At 52.7% G+C, this 21373-nt stretch overlaps 1 protein-coding gene and 1 long non-coding RNA gene across 16 annotated transcripts in view; one reads left to right on the top strand and one right to left on the bottom strand.

The window, feature by feature from the left end:
- Positions 1-21373, bottom strand: part of SLC25A37 (solute carrier family 25 member 37) — a 40993-nt gene that overhangs the window by 7413 nt on the left and 12207 nt on the right. For 3 of the 14 annotated variants that reach the window (XM_051832237.3, XM_051832245.3, XM_051832256.3), the window contains one exon: positions 665-893. In XM_051832237.3, the coding sequence (XP_051688197.1) occupies positions 665-893 (229 nt within the window). Of the gene's footprint in view, positions 1-28; positions 894-10414; positions 10507-10693; positions 10816-20478; positions 20683-20933; positions 20979-21373 lie in introns of those variants that run through there. The other 11 variants (XM_070068280.2, XM_051832251.3, XM_089325469.1 and 8 more) reach the window with 11 other exon arrangements.
- Positions 902-12313, top strand: LOC138848459 (uncharacterized). 2 transcript variants are annotated; one of them, XR_011386258.2, is made up of 3 exons: positions 902-6414; positions 7116-7366; positions 8102-12313. It is a non-coding gene; the product is annotated as an uncharacterized LOC138848459 (long non-coding RNA). The 2 variants fall into 2 exon arrangements; XR_016228903.1 differs by having other exon boundaries at positions 7116-12313.

Consider the following 21373-nt stretch of genomic DNA (forward strand, 5'->3'; position numbering starts at 1 on the left):
CAAACAACAAAACTATGTCAGCCCTTGCTTGCAGAGAGATGAGAGATGAGACTCAGACACACGGAAGAGAATGGGGTAGAATTCCCAAATCTCCTGAAAGCGGGCACTGGCGCAAGTCTTTGTCAGCCATAAAACTTCTTGACCTTTTAAAGCTCAGTTAGATCTTGGTGTTGTAGAGACCTGTTGTGCCAGTTTTTAAATAGTCTCAAAGAAGCTGTCCAGATCACTTTTTTTTTTTTGAATCCAGTATTCAAAAGCTTTGTTTCTATTTGTGTGGTTTTTTTTTTAAAGAGGTCTGATCATTACTTGCTTTTGTATGTTTAAAAAAAAAAAAGAACCCACACAACAATGACAATCAAAAAAACAAAAATAAAAACAGAAACACCTCTGTCACTTGTCACTGCTTTGCCCCAGGCTCCAGAGAGCGGAGGGGCACAGGAATAAAAAAAAAAAAAAAAGCATGTGTGTGCGTGCATGTGTGTTGTGTGTGCATGCGCGCGTGTGCATGGGTGCGTGCGCACACACGCCTCTAGAGTTCCTTATTCATGAGCAAGCGTGCCGAAGACGAGGCGTAAGGCTGCTGGGGCCACGGGGAGGAACAGCTCGGGGTAGGATGTGTTGAAGAAGAGAACTTTCTAACTCCAGACAAACGCTTTCAAAATACCGTTGGCTAGGTGGCTGTTTCCTTGGTGGTTGAAAACGTCATTTAAAGTCCTTTTCATGTTTTCATAGCAGGCAAAATACAAGGCGTGGGCCGGCCCTGCGCCCATCATCATCACGTTGAGGCCCCGCAGGGGCCTCCAGAAGCCTTCAGTCTGCATGATTTTCCTGAGGGCTCCGTAGATACTTGTGTACTGGGCTTTGGGATCCGGATTCAAACTCTGCATTCGCGTCTGCGGGAGAGTGAGAAGAGAAGACCAAACGGTGGAGTTAATGAGGACCCAGAGAGAGAGAAAACAGTTGGCATTCATGGCTGCACAGGACCTCCTGGTGAACAGCACTCATCCAACTGCCACCCTCTTAGAGGCCACCCCTTCTGCTCTCCCCCTGCGGGCATTCTCCTAGATTCCATCATGTCTAGTAAGGGGGGGTGGCAAGGAGGTGGGGAGCAGAGCGTGGAGTAGGAAATCCCCACTCCGCCCCGCACTGTGGCCTCAGATGGATCCCTCAACCTCTCTAAGCCTTGGGGCTTTGAATTAAGTCAACAAGCAGCAGCAAAGCAAAGCACTGTGCAAACACTCCACACATGCGGAGTCCTCCCTGAGACTGCAGGGGAGCAGAATCTGCGGATGCCCAACCCCTTAAACAAAGTGCTGCAGTATCTGCATACAACCTATGTATACCTTCTGCTATACTTATATTTTGTTGTTTGCTTTTATTTATTTAAAAGGCAGAGCAACAGATGGAAAAAAAAGAAGAGATGGTCTTCCATCTGCTGGGTCACTCCTCAAATGCCTCCAACAGCCATGGCTGGGCCAGGCCAAAGCCAGGAGTCAGGAACTCAGTCTGGCATCCCACACAGAAGGCAGCCAGGTACTTGGGGCATGAGTTGCTGCCTGCCAGGAACCATCAGCAGGAAACTGGATCAGAAGCAGTCACGGGACTTAATCCCGTGCACTCTAATACGGGATGCACGTGTCCCGAGCAGTGGTTTAACTCACTGTGTACGACATCAGCCCCTCCTATATACCTTAAATAATCCCTAGATAACAATACCTCACACGGTATAAATGCTATATAAAGAACAGTTATACTGTATTGTTCAAACAATAATAACAAGAAAAAGAAGTCTGTATATGTTCAGCACAGACACCGTTTTTTAATACTTTCGATGCACGACTGGTTGAAGCCACAGATGCAGAACCCATAGGAGAGCGAGAGCTATATTACCACCACTTTGTGGAGACTCTGAAGTCGTCTTTGTCCTCACTTAGGCGAGCTCTCCGTGTTCTGAACACTCCTGTTCAGTCCCTACCTTGAAATCTGCCTGAAACCTCCAGCCCTCACCAGCCACATACCTTTACACACATCTTCACAAGTCAGCACCCAAAGCTAGCAGGTCCTGCTCTCCATTTTTCCTGTGCAAAGTCTCATCTCCCTGAGGCAGACACTTGCTTTCCCTCCTCTGTCAGAGCCCTATCCCAGCACCTGGGTGTGACAGCCACTTGAGTAGGTAAGTGGGGTGGTTAATTTCAGGTACCAATCTGGCTTGGCCACAGTGACTGGATATCTGATCAAACACCTGTCTAGGTGTTTCTGTGAAGGAATGTTTTAAAAAGGAGTTATTTATTCAAAAAGCAGAGAGGGAGAACTTCCATCCACTGATTCACTCCCCAAACGCCCACATCAGCAGTTTAATCAGAGGATACATCATACGCAAACAAGATGAGGGAGAGAGAAGCAAGTGAAGGCACCAACCAAGGGATGCCTGAGTCCCGGCCAGGACGCCTCTGCTTAGTGCCTGCATGGCCATCGGCTGGAAGCCCTGTAGTGCACCCAGCACAAGGCCCTCACTCTGGGAAGCAGGAGGCAAAACTGCTCCTTGGGAAATGGCAGGAGTTCTCTGTACTTGAAACTGCTCAAGTTTTAGAGCCAATAAAGTTTCATGTTGTACCTGGCTTTTTCTTCTAATTACCCCTGAATACATCACCACGTGCTGGTGAAGAACCCAGGCTTCGGCATCAAAGAAAACTGGCACTGAGCTCAGCCCTGTTACTCATGGTGTGCCCCCGGGCACACCTCTAGCTCAAGAAACTTGTATAGGATAACATGAGTCAAGGAGCACCACTGTCAGTAGCAGTCAGGGATGCATCCAGGGGCTACACGAAGGTGACTGGCTGAGACTAAGTGACACGGTACCAGGATCTGACCTGCCAGTGGTCTAAGACCCATGAAGGCAGGAGAGGCAGGAGTTGTTTGTCTTATTCATGGCAAATCTCCAACGCTAAGTAACATGTACTAATCCTAGAGACCCAATAAATATTTGTTGAATGAATGAATGAACAAACAAACGTGACTTACAATACCAACTGGGGTAAAGGGTGCGGTAGGTACTGTGTGTCAACCTCCCACCCCCACCCCCAACATGAGCCACAGTTTCTCAGACTCACCTGTCCTTGCTTCACCCTTTCCCTAGAGCTCTCCTACGAAACAAAGTCTGCATCTCACTGCGTTTCTCAAGCCTGCGTGTGACCTGCTAGCCACGGGCAGGGCTGAGGCAGCCTGACCCTGGGGGCCTAACATGGACACAACTGGCTCCTGTCAGTGCCCTTCCAGAGAAGAGAGCCCCATTCCTTGGGGAAGGGCAGCAGCGAGCCCTTCTGGCTCCAAGCCTCCTCTGGTTTCTCCTCTGGGTGGGGTCCTGCTAGGTTTGCGAGACCTGCCTGGAGCTGAAGGGCCTCCTTGGGTCCTAGCAGGGCAAAGCTGAGGGGTGGGGGTGAGGGTGAGAAAGCACAGAGAACCCTGGACCCCATGCTGGCTCCAGTTGAGTGGCCTCGGCCATGGGCTCTCATCTCCCTGGTCCCCAGTGTCCCAGGCTTGAACATGACAGGGAGGATCTGAGAACTGCTTATTATCTGAGCCACCTGGGAAACATTTAAAAATACTCATCCGTGCACACTGCCCCAAACCTGCTGGTTCCAACTCTTTCTGTTTTTATCTCCCCAGATGATTCTGCTCATCGCTCAGCTTGGAGAACCATGAGATGGCCATTTAGGTCCCTTCCGGGCCGAGCCCTTTCTAGTAACATCCTCCATCCAGCCTGGCAGTCAGGGACCACCCTCTGGATCCGTGAGGGGGTGGGGACTAGGGAGAGTGGAAGGGCAGGAAGCCTGGGGTTGGTAGCGCGACTTCACGGCCACTCACCCTGAGCTCACTGGTCTGAATTCCAGCTCTGGGGCCTTGAGCAGGTTCCTCAACCTTGGGGCGTGGCCTCCTGCTTCTGCTATAACCCCCCAGAGAGCCGTTGGGAAACACCTGGCGTAGGCTGGTAGCCGATAATGGCTGTCCCCGCCTACCCTTCCCATCCATGACATCACTAGGAGGGTCTCTACAAACTCACAGAAGGGCATCCCATCATTGCTGACCCTCTCCCCTTTCTAAACCAGGGGAGGAGCAGCTGGCTTAAGCCAAAATGCACCATCCTCCTTTGGAGCAGAAAAGAACAGCGGGGTCTCTCTGTACCCTTGGGGCCCTCAGGAGAGATCCACTCAAGAGCAGGCACATTTAACAACACTCAGCTGGGGTGGAGGTAGCAAGCAGCCCAGGAGCATGGAGGAGGGTGCCATCAAGTCCCCGCTGGGCCAGGTTTGGGGCCAAAGCCTCATTAGTCCTGCAGCACCAGCCCATCTCCCACCTGCCTGCTTGGAGCACCCACTTGAGGTCAGGCCCCAGGATGCAGAGATGGAAATCCAAGGACAGTATTTAAGAGAAGGGCACAGACTGCCCAGGGTGCCAAGAAGAGTGTGGGAGAAGAAACTGGGCATGACCAAGCCTGCACCAACCCCAGGGGAGAGGTCAGAGGCAAGGAGGGAAGAAGCGACACAGGAGTGGCCAGAGATGATCACCATCTTAGTCTCTTTTGCTTTTCAGTAACTGGCTAGGAAACATAAAAATGACAGTGGCACACTCCATCTGCCTGTGGACCAGAAAAGCAGGAAAAGTCGGGGCAACTGGAAGCCAAGAGGGATGAAGGGGTAAGCAAAATGTGATATTGGTATTAAACCCCTAGAGTGGCATATTAGTCTTACAAAAGGAAGGGAATTCTGACATATGTGACAACACGGATGGACCTTGAAGACACTGTGTTGCGTGAAGTCAGCCAGTCATAACAGGCAAAGATGGAGGGGCTGGCGTTGTGGCACAGCGGCTTAAACTGCTGCCTGCAACACTGGCATCCTATACAGGCGCCGGCTTGAGTCCCAGGTGCTCTGCTTCCAATCCCAAATCCCTGCACGTACTGGGAAAACAGTGAAAGAAGGCCCAAGTCCTTGGGCCCCAGCACCCATGTGGGAGACCGAGATGAGGCTCCTGGCTCCTGTCTGCAGTCTGGCCCAGCCCTGGCAGTTGCAGCCATTTGGGAAGTGAACTAGTAGATGGAATTCTCTCTTTCTCCCTCTCCCTGTCTTTCTGTTACTCTTTCAATAAAATAAATAAATCTCTAAAGGGGGGGGCAATCACGCAGGGAGCTAGATAGGAGTAGATGAGCTAGAATTTCTACCAGCCTTGCACTGTAACTCCACCCCCTAGCAGTCAATCCAGTACACCCACCTTCCCGTGATGCACCTGTGCCTCATCCTGGACCAGGAATGAGGAGACGCTGTAACAGCCACATGGAAGTTAAACTCCACGTGGAGCGCCATGAAAATCCAGAAAGCCTTACGCAAGACTTATGCACACGAAACTCCACCCAGGCTCCACCTTCTATGTCATAAAAGAGGCTGATAACGTAGGAGGGCCCTTCTCCCGCTCCCGCCTGTGCTCGGGATCCCTCTCGGGCTTCCTCCCGACTCTGTCCTCAAGGCCCTCTCACCGAGTAGGGATACACGTGAATGTATGCCTTCTCTCTTTAATCAAACCCGCCCTCACTTGTGCCCTAGATGCCTGTACTTTGTGAGGACAAGAATCTGGAATGAAGAGGAGGACACCCAGGCCCATAACACCCAGACTCACGGAGACAGATGCAGAACGCGGGCTGCCCATTATGGGAAGGTACTGTTCTACGGGGTCAGAGCTTCGGTTTTGCAAGAACAGAGCTCAATGGCAGGATGCAGTGAAGGTTGCACAACATGAATGAACTGTACATTTAGAAACGATTATGGTGGCAAACTATGTTATGTATATTTTACTACGTTTTTTTAAAATACCAAATATAGGGAGTAGGATGGAGAGGAAGAAAAGGAAACGAATCAGGATACACCAAGAGATGGTAGAGACTAAAAATAACAAGACACACACACACACACACACACCAGGAGACAGAGAATTTCACAAATCGCTTTTCCTGTCTGGGTTTCAGTTCCTGCTCACGGCCAAGCCCCATGGCTCTCCCACTTCCCTTACACTCCGTTTCCACGTGTGCATTTTAGTCCTGGCCTCCTGGAGATTGCTAACACACTCAGCACATTGAAGGCTCTGGGAAGCCTAGCAGGAAAGAAACCTGTTAACCAGGTTTAACAGGGCACTTCCTGAACCTTCCTCTTCGGCAGCCAAGTCTTTTTGAACAACCCATTACACTGCAGAGCATACTTGGGAAAACAGAGCTGTAGCCGAGGCCAACCTGAAGCCCAGAGGTGGGAAGTGCAGAGAACACCCAGGGGTCAGAAAGACCGCCTCCCTTCCCCAGCCCAGAATCCCTGACAGCAGCTGCAGGTCCATAGCTGCCAACCCTGTGCAGCAAGAAGCGGCCAACAGCAGGTAAGCCTTGCATAGAGGGCTCTGTGGTTCTCCAGCATCCTGCCAGGCTCCCAGCCCAACTCGAGTTTACTGTCCAAGGGGCAGGAAGGAGACAAATGCAATGGCCCAAAAATCAAGGTACCTGGGTCTCCCTGTGCGACCTGAGCAAGTCCCTTCCAGGCCTAGGACTGTGATGCCATAGGCGGGCTCAGGGGCCATGAGACAAACTCATACATGCACTGAACTGGCTCCACGAACTCCCAGCAAGGCCAGAGTGGGTCAGCCCCTTTCTGAGAGTCTCCCCTAAGATGACAAAACAGGAAAGGCCGGCTTGCTGGCCTGTTGTCTCCTTGAGGGGAGGAGGGAGAAGGGAGAGTGGAAAATGTGTTTTCCGTAGTCGCAGGTGAGCTCTTGGGATCATGTAACAACAGGAGCTATGAGGGCCCGGGGAGGGAGGGCACTTGGCCCAACCCTTGCGTTTTCAGATGGGAAACTGGGGGCCCCAGGAGCAGAGTGCTTTGCCCAAGATCCTGTGGATAAGAATCCTCAGGTCTGAGCCCAGGACCAGGAAAGAAAAGGGGCTGAGCCTGGGAGAGCACACTCAGAGCTCGCTGCTGAGGGCAGGCGGCCTCCCGCAGCCGGTCACCTGACCTAGACACAGCCGAGGATTCCCTACCCTCCCTTCTCAGTTTCGCAAAAATAAAACTACTTTCCCTGTTCAGAGTTCAGGGGGCGCTTCTGGAATGCAGAGAAGACAATGCAAAATCGACACACGTGCTGTGCTCCTACACTGAGCCTGGTAGGAGGCAGCTACAGTGTAGGGAGGTGCCTGCACAGGGCTCCCAGACCACGGTGCAAACCAACAACAAGCGCATGGCTGCCCGGCAAGCTGTGTTCCCGACAAGCACTAGGAAAACGGCAAATAGCATTAACCCTGCCTCCAGCATCTGCTTCAGAACCAGAAATCAAATTGGTAAGCTTAAGTCCATCCTGTCTGCCAACTGTGCCAGGGAGCAGTGACAGCCCCAAATGCAATCACAGCGGCATGCAGGAGCCAGGCTTGCAGGGCCCAACTCCAGTCCCTCCTTACTTCCCAAGCCTCACCATCCTTCAGTCCTCTGGCTGCGCCCTGGGCCCACCCACGGCGCTCGCTGCCCTCTCCCTGCGCCGAGTGCTGCCGACAGCGCTCCCATCAACCACCACCCAAGACAGGTCCAAAGACGTCCCTCCTCCCCGCCCGGAAACACCACAGCGCAGCGGCCAGGAGGAAAGGGGCTCTGCTGGCATGGGACCTGAGAGAAGCCACAATCATCACTGAGGCACTGGAAGGCCCTGCCTCACCCTCTAGAACACTCAGAAGGCACACACTACCAAGCAAAAACCCACACCACATCAAGGAGCAGCATGACGCTCCCAGCTCCAACCCACCAGGGGGCCCCACTGGGAAACCACTCCCCCACCATGCTCACTGTGAAGACAGGCTCTCACTGGGGCTTTCCACAGCATGGCCATGGAAAACCATGCAAAGTCACCGCCAGTGGTACACAAGGACAACAACCTGCACCACTCCCACCCATCCGTTAACCAAAAAACCTGTACAGGCAACCGGACATTCACAGCTCTCAGAGGCACATTTACATTTATTCATGGTTCAGGGGCCCAAATAACATCTTTTCCTTTTTTTTTTTCTTTTTTAACATCTTCCAAGTGGTCAAAAATACACACATGGAGAAGAAACTCTGTAGACACATTTGGAAGGAAGATTTGGGGCCAGCGCTGTGGCATAGCAGGTAAAGCTGACATCTGCAGTGCCAGCATCCCAGATGGGCTCCAGTTCGAGTCTCGACTACTCCACTTCCAATCCAGCTCTCTGCTATGGCCTGGAAAAGCAGTGTAAGATGGCCCAAGTCCTTGGGCCTCTGCACCCACATGGGAGACCCAGAAGCAGCTCCTGGCTCCTGGCTTTGGATCAATGCAGCTCTGGCCATTGCAGCCATCTAGGGAGCGAACCAGTAGATGGAAGACCTCTCTCTACATGCCTCTGACTTTCTGTTACTCTGCCTTTCAAATAAATAAATAATTTAAAAAAAAAAATAAGAAAGCTTACAACCAGCTCCAAGAATCCTGTTATTTAAAAAGGGAAGGGTAGGGTAAGGGAAAGAAGGATGGATCTGGTCCTCCTCCAAGGTTAGAAACCAGCATGAGGAAAACTCCCTCAAGGCAGTCATCCCTTCTCCCCCAGAAAAGGAGGACGCTAGGGCAGGAGATCAGGCCAGTACTTGAAACTCTGGCATCCCATAGCGGAGTACCAGTTCAAGCCCCAGCTGCTCTGCTTTTGATCCAACTCCCCACTAATGTGCACACCAGAATATGGCCCAAGTACTTGGGTTCCTGCCACCCATGTGAGAGACCCAGATGGAGTTGCTGGCTCCTGGCTTTAGCCTGGGCCAGCCCTGGCTGTTGTGACCATATGGGGAGTACACCAGCAAATGGAAGATCTCCATCTCTCCCTCTGTTGCTTTGCCTTCCAAATACATACATAAATAAAGGACAATGCTGTAGGAGAATAATCCCACATCAGTATCCCATGGGGGTACAGTACCAGGGGAGTTCCAGGCGCACAGGTTCTAAAGCTTACTCTGAAAACCCCTGCTGAGAATCGCTGCTTCATAACAAGTCGAAGAGCCAGCTCAATGGAAAACCAGCCAGGAAAGGCAAAGAACTGAGACGTGGTGGACGCGAAGCATCCAGCAAAATCAGAAGTAGGTCCATTTCCCTGCTCACCTGTAGGAGGCCTGGGCTTGGTGTTCAGGTCCCCTGCTGTTGGGGGTTGGTGGGAGGAAGTGGTTCACACAGGGAGAATGAACCTTACAGGCTCCTCTGCCTGCTCACTTATGTCCCCTGGAGGTTCCAATTTCCAGAAAGCTCACACCCATTCATCCTACAGATCAACCTGTCACTGTGAAATGTGGGCCGAGACCATCATTCATGTGACTCATCATTCACTCTTCTGGACACAATCCAGACACCAGCAAGGTCACCAGGGGCACGTCTAGGGTTTAGAGTCAGTCTGAGGGTATCCCCCAAAGGCTCACGGTGCAGACTCGTCCCCATGGGGGCGCCGTTGAGGAAGTGAAGCCTTTAACAGGTAGGACCTAGCAGAAGGTCAGAAGACTGTTAGATCACTGCGGGCATTACCCTCAAAAGACATTAATGCTGGTCTCTCGGAATAAGTTAGCTCTCGAGAGAATGAGCTGTTAGAAAATAGCAAGACTGGGGCCGGCACTGTGGCACAGTGGGTAAAGCCACCACCTGCAGTGCTGGCATCCCATATGGATGCCAATTCCAGTCCCAGCTGCTCTACTTCCGATCCAGCTCCCTGCGAATGTGCCTGGGAAAGCAGTGGAAGATGGCCCAAGTCCTTGGGCCCCTGCATCCACATGAGAGACTTGGAAGAAGCTCCTGGCTCCTGGCTTCAGATCGGCCCAGCTCCAGCTTTTGAGGCCATCTGGAGAGTGAACTAGCAGATGGAAGACCTCTCTATCTGCCTCTGCCTCTGCCTCTCTGTAACTCTGCCTTTCAAATAAAGAAATAAATGGAAAGAGCAAGACTGGTTCCAGAATAGCTCCAGCTTCATGTCTCATCATGTGACCTCCCCCACTCACTTGCACCCCCCACTGCTGTGATGTCATCACCGTGTTGTGATGTCACCAAGGGGGCCTTCACCAGAGACTTCACAGTTGGGGCTGCCTGATCTTGGACTTTCAGCTTCCCAACTGTGAGCTGAATAAACCTCTTCTATTTATCATGTAGCCAGCATCATATATTTTGTTTTAGCCACAGAAAACAGACTAAGAAAGGCATGTTTGGGGGTGGGGGGAGGACCGCTGCAGTTCTCAAGGGCCACAAGACTAAATGGAATGCTTCCATCATGCATTGGGGAGAAAACCAATTCCATCCAAGCAGCAAAAACCAAGGTCCTCAGCCTCCCGAGGGAAAGAGTCACTGCACCAAATCCTACCTGTCCTTGGACAGGCCACAGGAGGAGTGTAAGGACTCAGGTCCCAGATCACGTCCCAGGAGAGCAGGCGGCCAGAAGTGGGGCCATTCGAGCTGCACGTAGAAAGAGGAATGGTGGGTCGAGCTGTGGGAAACACAGCCGTCACTACAGTCCCTTCTACACCAGTTCTTTTACTTTGTACTACATGCATATGTTACTTGGATTGGAAAAAAATGCAAATGGGACACAGAGAGGCAGAAACCAATTCTGGCTGACGGGGATGTAAACCATCTGGCATACCTGGGAGAAGAGGACCTGGTGGCTGGAAGGGATGGTGTGCCGGGGAATGCGGTAGTCAGTGTTCGGTAGAGAGGCGGCGCCAGACTTAGGAGCGCGGCCGGAACATTAGATGGTCGATAAATATTTGCTGGAAGAAAGACAGGTTGGGGCTAGACTCTTGGAGGCCCTGAATACCTTGCAAGGAGTTTGGAATTTATAGTCAAGTGTTTCCCAGGGTTACATATTGCACACGACAATGACAGGCTGTGAGCCACACAAAGCCACACAGTAGGAAGACAGGTGGGCCACCCACATCAGGGAGAAGGAAGCAGGCCCATGTAGCAGAAGCCCTCTCTATGGGGCTGGCGGATGGGCTGCCACCCCCTGAAGGCCAGGGTAACATTACAGGCTGACGCCCTGAACACACAACACCCTGGGCAGCAGCTCTCCACCCGGATGCCATTCGCACGTTCCCTGACCCCAGGAGCCAGATCTGCTCTCCTCCTCGCTTTCAGAAAAGCCTCTAGCCAGAGGGAGGGAAAGATTAAAGAATCCATGCCTGGCCCAAGCCCAGGATACAGAGGACACACTCAGAACGTCCGTCCCCTGGTAGCCACACTCCGCCCTAAAGGATTACAGGGTCTCTGCCCTCCAGGTGGGGCAAATTCCCAGGATTCCAGATAACAGGGCTAGATGTGATGGGTGCAATTACTGACCTTAAGGGGAGATAGGGAAGACAGTACTGGGCTGGAGCAGAAGCCTGAAGCACCTGCCAATCACTCCCACCCATCTGTCCTTCAGGGAGCTGGGTCACAGGTTCTAGTCCTGCATCTGACACGAACAGACCACGTGGCCTTGGATGAATCAATTCATTTCTCTGAGCCCTTAGTGCTTCTATTTACAAAATAATAACAATACAAACAGTTGTATCAGCAGTTAACTATCCTCACTTTACAAATGGGGAAAGTGGGCCACAGAGAGGCTATGTGACTTGCCCCAAAGTCACAAAACACAGAGGTGGCTGGGCCCCAGACTCATGCTCTTACCATTAAGCTACCTACCTCTGCCGACAGCAGGAGCATGAAGAGATCACAGGTGGTCTCCAACATGAACATGCTTTGCTTTTATGGCCATGCTAGGTCATGTGCACACCATGTCCCACGAGCCCAACCTTGCCCAACCACAGGGAAGAGGGAGCAGCCCATGCCCAGTCTGCAAGCAGATGAGGCAAAGGCAAAGCCACAAGCCCAGGCCTGTGGAGGTCACACAGCTTCGCTCAATCCCACAACCCTACCAGCTTTGCCACTTGTGCCCAATGTGCCACTTGTGCCCACTACTGGGCAGTAGTGGCTGGCTCAATACAAACTTATTCTTCATCCTGAAGAAGAGCTGGAACCATTTGCTCGCCAAGGTGAGGGGACATAGGGGCATCATGCAGGACTGGGCTGGTGCCCCCTTGGTGTTCGAAGGCCAAGGCCAAAATTTACTGGAATGTTCCAACAGTTGGGCTGCCCACTGCTAGGAAGCTGGGTTACTTAGGGCTCGCAATGACTCAGCGAGTCTCGTGATGTCATGGGCTTATAAACACCCACTCACAAGTAAGGACAAGATGTCAGAGGCCAGCCAGAGAGAGGTCTCAGCCCCAAGAGAGTTCTACTTTCCTGGAACACAGGCAAACTCACTCCAGCCTCACGGTGCCCCGTTGAGGAATCCATTCCAGCCAAGGGTCCATGGGGAGTGCAACAGAGCACATCAACCCACTCCAGAGCAGGACACTCGCCACTGTGTGCGGCTGAGATGGCAGCCCAGGGGCCGGGGGCGTGTTCCAACGCTCCCCACGCCACAGCTCACTCCCAGCTCCCCATGCAGCTGCAGCAGCTCCCCAGTCCTATTTGGTCCAGCGGGGTTCCCTGTGAGCTTGTGTTGAAATTTCAGAATTCTCTACCCAGGAGCTTTCCCACCTTGCTTTGCTAATGAAGAAGTGGTTGTGTGAGTGCCCAGGCTCCCAAAGCTGTAATGGGGGTGGGGTGGGGAGAGGAGGGTGAGGGGAGACTTCCCACACACACGGCTTGGGGCAGCGGGGCAACACTGAGAGAAAGGGGCATGAAGTTCATCCATTCACCCAACACAGAGAGCTTGCCCTCCACATGTGCCATTATCAAGAGCTGAAAACACAAGGCTGTGTGACCTTAAGCAAGTCACTTGAGGTCTTGGAGCCAGTCGTCTGCTTATCTGTAGATGGTCTCGTAATAGCATCCACTTCCTAGAAAGTCTCTGAGGACTGAAGGAAACAACACATGCAAAGCCTCCACATGGAGTCTGGCAAACAATAGCTTGCCCACTGCTTTTATTTCTGGTTTTGTTTTTTGTTTTTTTTTTTTTTTTTGGATAAACAGTAAATTCCTAGAAAGATGACATATTTACTCATTCTTACTTAAGACTCTCACTAATTATGAGGAGTCACTCTCTGGATCCACCCCAGGTAAAAGCAAATCCACCGTGAACACTGCACATGGACGACCACCTGCCTGAGCAACCGTTTCATTCCACCGCCCCACTAAAGAGAGGCCAAATCAAGGCCCCAAGGAGCCAATGCACCTGCCCATGGCAGCCCTAAAAGGAATCTGACCCTCCACACTCACCTTTCCTGGCTCTCCATTTCTAAATGCACAGACCGCTCTGCTTAACTTAATTTTGATTATGCAACAAAGGAAACTTGGACAGAGAGCTAGAGAGGAGAGGAAATCACTATCAGTTTACACGAACGCCTGGAGTCCCAAACAAAAGTGCTCTGGGAAGCTCACTCACCTGGCCAGGCTGCTTGGGCCAAGGGCCATTCTGAGGACCCAGACTGACAGGTGCTGACGTCCAGGCCAGGTCAAGAGAAGGACCTGGTCAAGAGAAGATCCCTGACACTTCTGCTAGGCCTGGTGTGGCCACACCCATCCCTAATGGGAAAGGCCCTCCCCACTGCTCCCCTCCGAGCTGTGGGCAAACAGGCCTCAGGCAACAGCCAACAGGACCAAGTTCAGCTACAGGACTGGCCCCTCTGTGGGTCCTACCCATCTCTGGCATACCCTCTCTGGCCTTGGAGGATGGGCTGGCCCAGTCCATAGCTGTAGGCAAGCCAATCCTGGAAGAATCTGCTACAGGGCACAGGTGTTTACAGGAAGTATAAGTCACTTTGCCAAACAAGGGCAATCCTCCCAAACGTGAGCATGGTAAACAGACAGAGCCCTGCTCCGACAGGCGGTCACAGCCCCTCCAGCAAGTCACCGAGGAGCTCTGCGCAATCCGTGCACCTCCCTGGGCAGCAGTTCCAGCTGGTAACATGGATATCCACCAGCACGTGGGCCCGGGGGGACAGGAGATCTCTTCTGCTTTGTTCACCGGTTCAGCTAGGACACCTGCGCTCCGTATCACAGTGCCTGGGTTCACATCTCAGCTTCACTCTTGGGCCCAGCTCCCTGCTAATGGGGACTCTGGGAGGGAGCTGTGATGGCTCAAGTACTTGGACCCCTGCCACCCACCTGGGAGACCCAGACTGAGTTCCTGGCTGTGGCTGGCCCAGACCTGGCTATTGCAACCATCTGGGGAGTGAACCTGTAGATGAAGATATCCCTCCCCCCAGCCTCTCTGTTGCTCTGCCTTTCAAAGAGAGAAATCTATATTTTTAAACATGGTCTTATACATACAATGGAATGCTATCCAGCCTTAACAAGGGTAGAAATTCTGACATATGCTCTAGCACATACAACCTGAAGGACATTATGCTGAGGAAAATAAGCCAGACATAAGAGCACAAAGCCGTATGACACCATGTGTGAGAGGTACCTAGAATCAAATTCATGGAGACAGAGGTAGAATGGAGGTTCTCAGGGGCTTGGGAGAAAGGGCTAGGAACTTGTTATTTAAGAGGCAGAATTCAGGACCGGCATTGTTGCACAGCAGGAAAAGCCACTGCCTGCAGCTCCAGCATCCCTTATGGGTGCCAGTTTGAAACCTGGCTGCTTCTCTCCTGATTCAGCTCTCTGCTGATGCTCCTGGGAAATCAGCGGATGATGGCCCAAGTGCTTGGGCCCCTGCACCTACACGGGAGATCTGGAAGAAGCTCCTGGTTCCCGGCTTCAGCCTGACCCTGCTCTGGTGGTTGTGGCCATTTAGGAAGTGAACCAGAGGATGGAAGCTCTCTCTCACCCTTTCTTTTAAATAAATAGATCTTAAAAACAAAACAAAACAAAACCACGGCAGATTCTAGTTTTGCAAGGTGAAAGGAATTCTGAGATTGGTTGTCTAATAACAGAAAGGTACTTAACATAACCATACACTTTTAAAAGGTTAAGATAATTGCCACAATTTTTTTTTTTAATTCTCATACTCAACAGCTCCCCATATTTCAGGGTCTAAAATCCTGGCACATCAAATAACTCACTCCTGAGGTTTCTACCACACTTGGGAGGGCAGGATTTTTGCTTGTCTGCTTATTTTTGATAAAACACAGGCAAGGGTCTCCAACATTCTGCATAATCCCCTGGGAACAGCAATGTCCTCGACTCAGGAGCCTACCACGAAGGGAGCATCTGGAAGGTCAGCTGGGGGCCTCTCAGATGGGAGGCGAAAGGCTTAAGACACATCTTGAATGCTCCTCTGACCCCATGGACACAGGGCTTCTCCTTGCAGGATCTGCTCCCTGCACCATGCCAAATTCATCTCCAAGGAACCAGCTCCCCAACCACACAGGCATGGAGCCAGCTGACCACACAAGTCACATGTGCATGTGAGACAACCAGGGTGGGAACTCTGCCCTTGGCACGAGCACTAGGGCAGGGCCCGGCACACTGTGGGCGCCAGCTCTCCTGGACCCACGCTGGGGCCAGGCACCTCAGAACCCATACACACCTCCAGAGGTGGGTGTGTCCCCCCAGCTTCTGTGAGTCCTGCTTCCACACCCTTCACAGAGGCCACACCTTCTGCTGTATGCCCCGTGATTATTAGCCTATTATCCACAGGGAAAAAAAGGGTTTTCAAAGCTGCCCTGTGGCCTGCCTTCTCTTGTCCATTCCTCTGCTTATAATTATGTCAGGTGCTGTGTCTGCGCGTCTGCCCCATAAACGCTGGAAACATGACAGATGAGCAGCAGCATTCCCTGCTGTCACCCTGGCCCCGGGCGGTGTGCCTCACTAAATAAAACACACGTTCAGCAAACAACTGCAGGGATTCACAGCTGACCCAAGTCTCACTCATAGGCATACACAGAGCAGGAACATGGAGCCCTCAGCGCCCTCTGCCTGCCACGGTTCTGTGTCTTCAGCGCAATGCACCAACCACCATCTGGGATCCACGACATAAGCCCATCAAAGCGCCAGCATTCAGAGCACACAAGACGCCTAAGCAGGTGTCCAAGGACAATTCCCAGAGGTCATCCACGCTAGATTTCCCATAAATGCTACTATCAAATAATCTCCTAACACAGGAGGACTTGATGTCGCCAGGACCGAGTGGAGCTCCAGGGGACAGTCTCCTTTCTGTACACACCTGAGAACCTCGACAGAAAACTCAATGGGCCAGCGCCAAAGCTCACTTGGCTAATCCTCCGCCTGCGGTGCTGGCACCCCAGGTTATAGTCCCGGTTGGGGCGCCAGATTCTGTCCCGGTTGCTCCTCTTCCAGTCCTGCTCTCTGCTGTGTCCCGGAGTGCAGTGGAGGATGGCCCAAGTGCTTGGGCCCTGCACCCCATGGGAGACCAGGAAAAGCACCTGGCTCCTGGCTTCAGATCAGCGCGGTGCGCCGACTGCAGTGCACCAGCCGGAGCGGCCATTTGGGGGGTGAACCAACGGAAAAAGGAAGATCTCTCTCTCTCTCTGTCTCTCTCTCTCTCTCTCTCTGTCTAACTCTGCCTATCAAAAAAAGAAAGAAAGAAATAAAACATGACGCAGACTCCTAGCTTGGGGCTCTAAGGGTCTCAGGGAAAGACCCAAAGGAAGCCTGACTGTGCAGCCTCCAGGACACACGAGCTACATTTCAGCTACACAACACCTACAAAGCGTTCCCTGCACTTTTGGGGGCATCATTTTTAAGATGCACTGGGGGTCGAAGAGACTGAGAGGAAGCTTTAATCACAGGTGACAGACACGTTAGGCAGATAAACATCTCCTCCCCAGAAAGCAAGCTCAGAGATACAACTGAGCCACGGTCATGGACCACAAGAGTTCTGGGAAGTTAGAGAAGGGGACTGGTCCCAGGGATGTGAGCGCGTCCCAAGAACCAGAAGTCTCAGCCAGCAAAACCACAGGATCCCTATGCCTGAAACAGGGTGTCCCCTACATCCCAAACTCCAAATGTCACGAAGCAAAAGGAGAGGGTGCTAGGAGAACAAATGCAGGGCGCCTTAGATTTGGGGAGACAACTTTGATGCTGGGAGGTGGCATCAAAGCAGAGACCAGAGGCTGGGAAAGTTAGGAGAGCGGAGCCTGGAGAAAGGCGCTAGGGACACAGGGACTGGCAGGCGGGAGGTGGACAGAGGCCTGCGTGTTATCTGATGCCGGCTGAGCTCCAGGAGACGAGCACATGGGCCCCTTCTGAGGCCTGAACACAGGGGCAGGACGGGGTCCTGCTTTGATGCTGTTTCTGAACAGCCCTGCTCTCTGGTGCGTTCAGGAATGGAGACGTGAAGGATCCAGGAGGCCACTGCCCACGGCTGAACCCACTGGAAGTGAAACCCCCATGAGGGGAGATGCAGCAGGGAGCCTTTCTGGCTCCCCTGGCCGTCGCATTCCCCTACGTTCCCCGAAATGCCCAGACCATCTGGGCCGACCCCATCTGCGCCGCTGGCAATACTGGATGACCTTTGGCCATGCTGGCTGACCCTTGGATGACTCAGCTTCCTGGTAGTTAACTTGTGAAAGGTCCCGGCAGGAAGCCGTCAGAGTGCTATAAAAAACAGGGCCTTCCAGAAGCATCTGCCACACTTCTCCCCTTGATTCCAGGGCAGGGCTGTGGCCATTGAGCCTTTCTGGAATTGTCTGAATGAACGGTTAGTCTTAAAGTGTTGCCAGGTGGACGAAATCAGCTATGGTTTCTAGCCAGACACTTTGGAATTCAGGGACAAGTGGGGTCCCAAAATCGTTAGTGGGCAGCTGGCTCCTCTCCTCGGCTCTCATTCCCCTGCAGGGGACTTCTCTCTCTTCTTCAAGGCAGCAGTGCTGTCCCGGTGAGCTGTCCTGTCCATCCAAAGCCAAAAGAACAGGAGCCAGAAACTACGCTGCCTCCCCGGAAATAGAATGGAAGCTGCAGAATGAGAGGCCTCCCAGGAGACCGCTTAGTGCTAGTTCAATCTCGCCATTTCACAGGCTAAGAAACTGAGGCCCAGCCAAGGTAAGTATTTTTCTGGGGATCTCTCAGTCGGTGGGCCCCTGGTCATCTCAAGTTAATTTCCATTTGCCCTAAAACGGAAGTCTACATGTTGTATGTGTACACACACGTTGTACATGTGCATACACAACCATCTGCCTGTGCCTGCCTCCTCCTTTCGTCCTTGCCCTCCACAACTAAGAGGCACCGCAAACGGCCACCCTGGGGTTGACAAGGGCTACCACGCGGCTCCCTGGGTGCCTTAAACTCTGGCAACTCACAGCAGATCAGAAACCTGTTTTTCACACAAAGCTACTTCTGGCAAAAGCCCAGCTTTGTGGTCACTTTTGGTTCATAGGGTCTCAAAGAGAAGAAACACTCAGAAACTTTCTTATGCTTGGATTATCAGAAAATAGAAGACAGCCTTGGACAAGACTCTCAAGGAAACTGGAAAACAAGAATTCCTACCCAAGGTCAGGCAAAGCGTCACTGGCTGGCCCACTCTCAGAAAACAGCAGGGAGGAGCAGCACTAACTCCCAAAACAAATGGAACCTACTACTACCTAGAGCCACACCAGTACGCACGCCACAAACACAAAGGGCACCTGAAACTCCTCTTCTTCTCTCTGAACGCAGAAAGATTTTTTTCCGGAAGCAAAGTAGCTAAGTGGCATTCTAAGTTGTCAATATATTCTTTATGGTTATTATCTTGTTTTTTTTCCAATTAAAAGTCATATCTGAGCTGAGATTCTTGAAGCCCTGAGGGCTAAATATAAACCCTCCGTCATTTTCTTCTAAGTAAGTTAATTTAACACCTCACCCTTCCTGGCCTGCATAAACATATGTAAATTAAAATTCAGATCCTGCCTGAGAACAGATTCAAGAACAAAACATCTCTAAGCACAATTCCACTAAAAGACTGATTTCTAGTCTTGCACATTTTAGGTTTCCACCCCTTCCCAGATAACACATTCTCCACGCCCCACAGCCCTCTCTACGGCTCCACTTCGACCAGATCAACTCTTACTTTCTCTCCCAACCATTCCCCTGGGGAACAGCTCAGCACCGTCTAGCAACACTGGACAAGGCCCACACCCGTCCTCCTCCAAACACCCAGCAAACAGATTGAGTAACAAAGGCCTCCTGTGCCAGGGGAATCTGCAGACACAGAAATAAAGGTGGCACTGGGGTCAGCGAGCTTGTGCCTGTATGCCCAGGCTGCCCTCGTGCAAACATGAACCCCGGCTTCCAGAAGCGGTGCCTGCCAGCCAGCCGGGGGCTCACCTACACCTGGACTGGACAGCCATGAGGCGGGAAGCCCTGCAGGGCCGCAGTGCCCTCAAGCCTCAGGCCCAGGATCAAGGCCAGCCAGTGGAACACCCCGCATCTCCAGGAGGACTCACACTCTGAGAGGCCAAGTCTAAGCCGAAAGACAGGAAGGCACCTCCAGCTACACTGCTCCCTTCCAAACGGACAGGGAACCCGAGCAGGCCCCAGAGGCACACAGCTCCCAGACAGCTCTCTCCTTGGAAGGCACAGCTCTTACCTACAGGGTTAAGTCTCTCCCTCTCCACCCTACTAGTCATGACCTGAGCCAGTAAAGGTCACTCACGCACACCCTGACCCTCCTCACATCCCATAAGCACATTTACCATTCAGTCGCTTATCTGGGCGCTGCTCGCACACCTGCCGCCCGTGCCACCCAGTGAGCACGAGGCAGTAATGAGCAGATCACCTCAGATGCGGCAGCTACGTGCCCTGCTCCCTTTGTCTCCACACTCCTTGGGTCTCCGCTGTGCCGCAAAGGCTTCCCCAAAAGGCGCCGGGAGGTAACACTGCAGACCAGGCAGTGGGAGGAGAGGAAGTGTGGCTGCACAGCCCGTCTGGATACCTCTGGCATGCAGACCCCAAACCTCCAAAGCTTGCCAGGTTCAGAGCAGAACCCCCAAGCAGAGAGGCAGTGGGGGACACGTGTCCTGAGGATGGCTGGGCTCCCCAGGAACAGGCTCTTTCTCTTGGGCACAGAGAGATGCGTAGAGCCTTGTTCTAAGACTTGTCTCCTGCAGGTCTAGATATGGATCCTGAGATGCCACTGGGATTCCTTGGGGGCCGTGTCCAAGCCCTTCAGGCGAGGTCTGTCCTCCCGAGGGGAATGAGTCATTGGCACATCCGGCCTCCCTCCGCGGGGGCCCGTGTGGGGAGAGGTCTGGCTGAGCAGAGCCTCCCGCCTCCCTGGTGGCTGGCACACAGGGTCAGACCCTGCAGGCCCCCACGCTGTAATTAACACCATCATTCAACGAAGGGCAAGGGACGAAGTCGCACCTCCGCAGACGCCTTTCAAATCTCCCAGGGTACAGCCGTGACTATGAATCAGGCTAAGGCAAGCGGGCATTTAGCAAACAAACCATAGAGCCAGTGATTAAGGAGAGCAACTCTCTTGATTCTTTAAAGACACACCCGGCTTCACCCCTTGTAGCCTCAAACCTGGCTACAGGCACCAGCATCTTCTTGCCTCTGAGAAGGCTCCCCCACCTCTCCCAGCCGAACATCTTAGATCTGATCACCCACTCTCCACGCAGGAACTTCAATCCAGGTTCCCGACAGATGACTCTCATCCATGTCAGGACACAGCAGGGAGCAGCATGCACTCGGGCCACAGCGTGAGTCAGCAGCTGGGCCTGGCGTGGGTCAAGGCCCAGCAGGTCTGCCTGGCTAGCTTCCCGCCTGCACACACCCACCCTCCACCTTCCACTCCTCACGCCAGGCAGGGACAAGGTAAGGCCCCAGGAAAGCCCTCAGCGTGGGCAGCGTAGGGAAAGGAGGACCTGGGGCCTGCACACAAAGGCACCCGTGTCAGCACAGAAACATAAGCAAGCAAGGAAAACAGAGCCAGGGAGACCAAGGACACTCACAAACACAGAAGTACAGCTGTCATCTTCCTGCTCCTGGAGAGCCCCTCCCCACAGCGTCCCCAGACTGCCTGCCTGCTGCTCTGAGGGACGGATTCTCTTGAACACTAAGGGTGAGCATATACAATGACAACCCACAGTGGCCCACGCCTTAACAGCTCTGTGCACCGGCTGCCCTTTCCTAACCTGCCGGTTATGACCTACACAGCCCTGATGCACACTGCCAACTGAAAATGTGTTTCTTAGCATGTCCTGAGTATAACTGGCTCCTCCCCATTCCCCGGCTAAGGAGACATCTACAGCAGCCGCGGATGGCCACCCTCGCCTTAGACAACAGATGGGAGACAGGCTGTGTAAGGAGAGAGGTTAAGCGCCCAAGGCCACAAAGCTGCAGAGATCCTGCAATCATGCTGGAACCAGAGCCTGGATTTTCCATTCCGATG

The sequence above is a fragment of the Oryctolagus cuniculus genome, chromosome 2, assembly GCF_051225735.1.
Source record: "Oryctolagus cuniculus isolate XC-2025 breed Fujian yellow rabbit chromosome 2, ASM5122573v1, whole genome shotgun sequence".
NCBI classification, from domain to species: Eukaryota; Metazoa; Chordata; class Mammalia; order Lagomorpha; family Leporidae; genus Oryctolagus; species Oryctolagus cuniculus.